General features: G+C 36.1%; 1 protein-coding gene across 1 annotated transcript; it reads left to right on the top strand.

Annotated features, from left to right (window-relative positions):
- Positions 1 to 3,187: 3,187 nt before the first annotated feature.
- LOC111003614 (snRNA-activating protein complex subunit 3) lies at positions 3,188 to 6,229 on the top strand. Its single transcript, XM_022274225.2, has 6 exons — positions 3,188 to 3,785; positions 3,857 to 4,073; positions 4,423 to 4,518; positions 4,831 to 4,983; positions 5,567 to 5,749; positions 5,823 to 6,229. Exons 1-6 carry the CDS (start codon positions 3,442 to 3,444, stop codon positions 6,141 to 6,143), a joined length of 1,314 nt encoding a protein of 437 aa, XP_022129917.2. The 5' UTR covers positions 3,188 to 3,441; the 3' UTR covers positions 6,144 to 6,229.
- Positions 6,230 to 7,575: the final 1,346 nt, after the last annotated feature.

Consider the following 7,575-nt stretch of genomic DNA (forward strand, 5'->3'; position numbering starts at 1 on the left):
GATAACTTTATAAAAGCTACCGGTGCTCTGTGGCAAAGACTTGCCAGGCATAGGAAGCACTGGAAACAGCTGGAGGAGGCCTTTGTGCCACAAAGGGAAGCTGTACAAGAGGACAGCTATGCAACAAACTTTCTCTTGTATAAGTCGAAATAAAGGCTTTGAAATTTGAAATTTGAATAACAGTATTGCTACGAGTTAATCGTATTAACTAATTATTATGTTTTTGACCCACCTGCACAAATACATGTCCAACATGTCATTTGTGCAGGTGGGTCAAAAAGACATTACTTTGGAAGAAAAATGAGAGAACGCCCATCAGAAACTGGGAAGATGGAATAAACGTGATGGAGGGTAAGGATTGGAAAATGATACTGATGATGAGAGACAAGTTGGAGGAGGCCTTCATTCCGTGGTAGATTGTTGTCACGTTAAACATGCCATGGACTGGACGTCCTTTTGACACAGGCTAGGCTTGAAACAGGCAATTTTTATTTGGTTTTTTAACGAAAGAATTCATTTAATTGCTGCCGATGGCTACTTAGGTACGTTTTAACCCTTTTCTAGACTACAGAAACTATGTATTTTAATTAAAATAAATATAAATTTACTTAAAATAAATATTAATTAAAATAAATATAAATACGGCATACCCGCATATATTATGAGGGATTGCCTATCTGTACTCGTGACGAGTGCTGCTTCCTAGATTGAAAAATCACGAGAACCTTAAGTCACGTGAAAATAACGAGGGTGATACCAAGTGATAGAAAATACTCTGTAGAATCACATTGACCTGTTTTATCGACAAACACACACTCAAAAAAAACTCCCGCTCTCAAACTCAAAAAAGCTCGGCACAAGCATTTTCAGCATGACATTAGACCCATGCGTAGTACAAGCTACACACTACACTACACGCAAGATTGCAATCGCAGGAAAGCGTTTAACATAGGTAACGATATAATATTAGGTCTTTACATATGAAATTGGCGTTTTGTATGGGAGGAACAAAAAGTCGAATATTTTTAAATATAATATATTTAATTGCTTAATCAAAGTATGAAACATTGTTTTCTATGCACTTTTGGCATCTCACAGAGCGATTGACCAGCCTAGGGTTGTTTAGCCGCTAGCTTTTCCATCATGGTTTGCAATTGCTGACAATAGACATCAGCCGTAATAGTCTGGCCAGATTTGAGAAAACTGCAATGAACAATACCAGCACTAGTCCACCAAACGCTTACAAAGCAAAGTAACTTTTTTGGGGTTAATTGTCGCTTGGGGCAGGATTTGGCTGGCTGGCCAGGATCCAACCATTGCGCTGAGCACTTCCGATTATCGTAAAGAATCCATTTTTCATCACAGGTAATGATTCGGTTTAAAATACATTCATTATTGTGCCGGTTCAGTAATGTAACGCAGCAGTCGACGCGCATTTGCCGGTTTGCTTTAGTCAATTCGTGAGGTACCCATCTTTCAAGCTTTTTAATCTTCCCAATTTGCTTCGAGTGAATTAAAACAGTTTTATCACAAACATCGCAGCCTGCAGCTAACATGGATGTGGTTTGCGATGGATCCGCTTCCACAATAGCCTTCAATACTTCATTACCAACTTGGGTCTCAGGCCGTCCACGGGGCTTGTTCTGCAGGTCGAAATTTCCAGAACGAAAATGTTGGAACCAAAAACGAACTGTGTTTTCTTTTTCAACATGACCGCCATACACATCATTCACCCTTCGAGTCGTTTCCGCAGCACTAGTGCCACGGCGGAACTCATACTCGTAAATAATGCGATACTTTAAGTTTTCCATTTTGTGAAATGAGTGACGCAAACAGAAAAAAACAGAAGAAAAACACAAATGAATGACAGTCATCGAAACACAAATACATGAGTAAATAGCTGTACAAATTTGAATTTGGAATTCCTTAACAAAGAGGAGAAGAACGTGATTAAAGTGGCCAGTACGAAATACGCCAATTTCATATGTAAGGACCTAATATTTTGATTACAGGAAAGCGTTTAACATGGATAACGATATACTGGTATCGAAGTTGACCAGTATCGGTTTCACACAAAAAAAATATTTACGCTGCTTTTATTTGTTTATTCCACTTCATTATTTTACCTTAACAGTTAAGTACTATTAATTCGATAGATTTCTAAAATATACCCACACCAATTATCCTACATAAAAAAACATTAAAAAATTAGCTGGTCGTAACCTACCATTCCCAGAACCATCAGGGTCGGGTACATAAGCGGAGACAAGGGATAATCTCCATACAGTCTCTTGTAGAGGTAGTGAGTGAATTTATTTTGTACTCGCTCTAACATGAGACTGTATTTAGCCTCATATGGGGCCCCACACCATCGCGTTGCACTCCAAGTGACTTCTCACTAGCGCGTTGTATAAAATTTTAATCGCACTGATGTTCTCCATCCCACAACCTGTTCGTAATACGAACCCTAGATTTCTGTAGGCCTTTTTGCATATTACATATCTTAAAATGTCGACAGCAGTATGTAGAGTTCAAACGAAGTTAGTCGAAACCATAGTCCACTAGGTCAATCATTAGTTTGAGGCGTACTAGATGTAATAAGACATGTTAGATACTTTGTGCAGACGATCTCTAATGGTAGTTGTGCTTCTAAGGGAAAGACGTTTATAAGCTTTGAGGTTATTTCAAGCTAGTTGTACAAGCTTTATATGCGTAATATGTCTGTTTGGGCTTCAGATGAAACTAAAAATTGAGGGTTATTAATTACATTAAAGTTTAGTCTAGGGTGGCGGCGAACAATAAATTAAAAACAAGCCGAGATTTATAGTTAGCCTACTTAAATTATTGTGGAGAGTGGTAAGTGTTCTTCAAGAATTCGATTTCTTATATCTAGGGGTATGTTCTAGCGATATGGTCTATGATTTGTGTTTAATATTATATACTTTATTCTATTTTTAAAATTGTTGTTCTGGCTCAATACTGTTAATATTATAGTGTATTTAGTTTTATGAATAAAAAAAATATTACTCCGGAAAGGGTCACTGGTTATGTCAATGTTGTGAAATAGACAACACACTCTGTGCTGTTGTACATTCAATTCAATCATTTTTAGTCTGTTACTGTGAGCAGTAAGTGTGTTTTTATGTCACAAAAACTTAATAAAATGTAATTGGCTGTATGGACTAGGCCTTTCCCATTAGGGATAAATTGAAAAAAATAAATAAATGTAAACTTCATTTTGAATCGTTTTATATTTAGTGATATTAAACGATTGATTTGGCTAATGCACAAACCGTGTTAGAGCCAAAAGAAAAAAAAAGATTGATTATTATAGCTGAAAATTTAAAATAGTACATACGTATTATCAAATATCAATTGGTTTTTCTGTTATTAAAGTTTAAGAGATTTTTGTGATTAAATTTTCTTAAAATTAATGCCACAATGCTACACGACGATAAATTAGAGGGAACATTACAAAAGCCTGAAGTGAGCATACACCATGACTTAAATAAGGGTTTAAAGCCAGACTTCTGTGAAAATGAAGCAAACATTAGAAACTTATATGCAAAAGACGACGGGCCCCACTGGCGTAATGTCACCAGTACCTGCACCAGTGTTACTAAGTCGTTGATTACAAAAAACTTACCGAAGATCTTTCAGCATTTACCAATACGTACGCAGTCTACGTCGAGGGAGGACGTTGAGATCGAATTGGAACAACAAATTGTTTCATTTGTCGGTAACATAGACGATGAGGAATATGATAAACTTGTCGAATTTTGCGAGTAAGTTGTAAATTAAAAAATGAATTATAATTCTTCAATCGATAACAGTAATTTATAATTATTTTATTTAGCCCTAAACATTTGGAAACTGGTCATGAATTAAAGATGTCAATGTCATTACCTACTAGCAAAGCTTTCGCTATGAACAGTTGCTATAATCCTCAAGCTTCCAGCTCTTTAAACTTCTGCAAGAATTTAATGTTCCGAAAGAAAAAAATTGATAGAAAGAATCGCTATTCCCGGAAGTTAAAATATAGAACAGTATGCCTTATACCACCACCTGAAGAAGTAAGTAATTCACATGAATATGTACACTTCTTCAAACAATAATAAAATAAAAGTGGCATTTTTATATTAGTGAATTATACTGATGCAACCATTTGATTATTAATTATGAGTTATTTTAGAGCCACAATATCTGTATATCTATAATCAATAATTATTATTATAAACATATATTATGTAGTTAACATCATTCTGTGTACTGTTATAGCTGACTAAATTAGTTTTATTGTATGTGATTAGCTCTAGCCAATATTAATACATATAATGGGTAAAACATTCACATACATGTCAGATTTAACATTTACAAGAAAGAAATGTGATATTAACAATTCCTATGTTGATTTTTTTTCAGAAGGATGAACCTGACAATGAATTGCTGCAACCAGGGAAAGATCTCGTCTACAGAGTTAGATTATATCGGCCATTCCCTTATTCCTATGCAAAAATTGTTGGTGTTTTGCTTTAAACTTCTAAAACATCTAGAGAAGAATCTAATCTTGGCATATAATTGATAATTTCTTGTATAGATAGCTTTGGAAATTTTATTTTTGACCCGAGGTATTGCCAACTTCCTTTTGGCCTCGAAACTATTATTCCAACTAATTTGTTTACATGAATATTTATAATAAAAAATAAAGGGGCAATACATATTCCGGAAAGGCTTATAATTTTAGAAAATATAAAGTTTAAATGAATTAACATTTTTCAGTTTCCAAAAATATAGCTTTCAGATTTAAAATATGTCTTTTGTTGATTTCAGACTGTCCGTCATTCACTTTTGATGTCAGAAATTGTGGTGCTGGGTCAACAGCCCCTTTGGGCTCTGAGAGATCACATTTACTGCCTCAATGACATCTCTACAGGCATTGATGTCTCAGAGAACCCGGATGCCGTACCCTCAACTTCAGCTAAGGTATCCTATCAACTGTATCATTGCAACCACTATAGCAATCAATTCAATTTCAATTTCAAAAATTCTTTATTTAATGTTCAATAAAAATTAAAAGTGCTACATGTCCAGTGTACATTAATTCCTGGAATGTAGCAAACTTATAACTAACACGTTTTATTAAAAGCCGTATTGCTTTTTTTAAAAAAACTTATGAGAAGGAACAGATAAAAACTAAAGATATAATAATTCGAGGTTTAGGATTGATAATGAGGTAAACTATGCAATCTTTAGCTGAGATTTGCGATTTTTGACATATGCTATAGCAATCAGCTGCCCACTGAAATATTTCTCGAAGTGCGAGTGTCCGGCGAGAGTGTATCTCTTGACCTAATAAGCCTCCAGCCCGTACATATGCTGTAACATAAAAAAAAAAAAACAACTGCTTCAATAATAAAGCAAAATTAAGTAACCAATAACCTGTATTTTCACTGAGCATAATTATTCTAGTACAAAGTACAAAGTAATCAATCCATGTATTAATCCAACATTTGTCTTGTTTTTCTTAATATTTTAAATCTGATGGTTTTGTTTTATCCTCTTTCAGGAGTTATTTCCGTCTAGTTTCATGTTTATCAACAACGTGTTCTACGTGGACGAACGCAAAGGCTGCTCCGACATCACTCGGGAATTGCGGGAATGGGCCGCTGCCCGGAACATGGGCACCTTTCCCTCTCACTCCATGGACGTCAAGCTGGAAGACATCAAGCTCAGGCTCGGACATCCCGACGTATGTCGCCTTGTTTGATGCGTGTCTTTTTAAACTAACTCTGTAGTCACTGTCGATTATGTGACCTGTCCAGGTGTACGTGCACCTGGGCGACTGCGAGCACCCGTTCACCATCTCGGAGGTGCGGCTGCTGCACCCCCGCGACCCTCTGCGACCGCAGATGTACCCGTTCGTGAGCCAGGTGGGCGCGACCCAGGTCATCTACTGCAGCATATGCTCGGAGCACAGCACCAAGTGGGTCGTCAAGGACTGCGACGTGGTCCCCTTCGACCCCACGTACTTCTGCGACACGTGCTTCCGCCTCTACCTCTACAAGGATGGGAAGAAGGTGTGTCCATTCAAGGCTTACGTATACAAAGGGAACGAGATGAGCATCTTGAAGCCCAGGCATTGATCGTAAGCCACCTCATTAACTCATTCTAAGCGGATATTTAAAATACGTTCGCTCTGTGTACCATTCGATTTAATAAATAAACTCTGATTACTAATGACTTGTGTTCCACTATTTATTTTTCTCCTAATTCCGTCAGAATTTCCAAATGAATTCAAAATAAAAAATAGTTATGCTTGGGCTCTTTTAAATAAAAAGTGTTTTGGCGCTATTTATTTGCAAAGAATGGAAGCATTTATCCCAAATATAATGTTGAATACCGTCAGCGAATATCGTTCATGTAAATAAACCGAAATAGACGTAAAATATTTAACTGAAACTTCTCAAAAACGCCATGTCAATTTGATTTCCTTGAATTAATCTGTAGTGACACTTCAAATGATAATTCAATAGAATTATAAACGATGTCCCTATTTTTATTAACAGTGAGGTGACGTTGGAAATGGTCATTAGGATGGGTCGAGCTGATTAGAACCCGTTTGGAATCAGCCTTCACACGGATTGAGGCTCAGGTAAGTCATTTATATCCGTTTATTGTAATTTAGGTCCAAAGACTCGACTATACAGGTCAAGATTGTGATACCGATCTCCTTGGCCTGATGTCTTTTTGATGTACTCATGTATTACGTGGGAGGATCCTGGTCCATTTATCCATATTTCCATTTGGCCGATCACAGCCAAAAGTGACGCGGGCTAGTTTCGTATCACATTTTCATCACCCACTTAGATGTCAACAACTGAAAAGATAAATGCTGCAACTTAAATGTTAAAATTACATACAAATTTCAAATGCTGGCCGGTATTTTAATATCAAATTGTTTGTATAAATATTTTAACGGCGTACATTCGTGGCGCTTGCGTTGTTTATTCTCGAAGGCGCAATCAAATTTAATATTTTTTTCTTTAACGTCTTTACAAGATCGTTAATGATTACGAGTAACTAAGTTTGGCGCTTATTTATTTTTTTATTTGTTTTTGCTCTATACACCTGTGAAAATGACACGACAAATTAAGAACGCGCAGCAATCGAGTAGCAATATCGCAAAACACAACTCACTGTATGTTTTGAAGAAGCACCATGGGTCGGTCAAGTATCCGCGAATATACAACGTAAATGTATAATTATGTAAGAATAAAGAAAATAATAATAATAATACAGCAAATGCTAAAACGATTCTCCATGGTGTTGATGATAAATGATCACCGAGTAATTTGTATCACAATTTTATTGTGAATCCCACACAATCTAATAACTGTGTGTGTAAACTGATAAATACTGGACAGAGTAACATGTGACAAAAGTTTTCCAGTATTTAACGGCCTTTATAATATAAAGTTATTACTACTCTTGTTTTATTAAAATTGCATCAGTAACGATGAATATGCAACCGACAGAAATAGTGTCAATTGTGGAATTGAGATAACATGAAGCAGG

The sequence above is a fragment of the Pieris rapae genome, chromosome 5 (assembly GCF_905147795.1).
Source record: "Pieris rapae chromosome 5, ilPieRapa1.1, whole genome shotgun sequence".
Taxonomy (NCBI): domain Eukaryota; kingdom Metazoa; phylum Arthropoda; class Insecta; order Lepidoptera; family Pieridae; genus Pieris; species Pieris rapae.

Coding starts and splice junctions, on each gene's coding strand:
- LOC111003614 (XM_022274225.2), top strand. CDS start 3,442: ATGCTACACGACGATAAATTAGAGGGAACATTACAAAAGCCTGAAGTG. Junction 4,074..4,422: donor TTATACCACCACCTGAAGAA/GTAAGTAATTCA, acceptor ATTTTTTTTCAG/AAGGATGAACCTGACAATGA. Junction 4,519..4,830: donor CTTATTCCTATGCAAAAATT/GTTGGTGTTTTG, acceptor TGTTGATTTCAG/ACTGTCCGTCATTCACTTTT.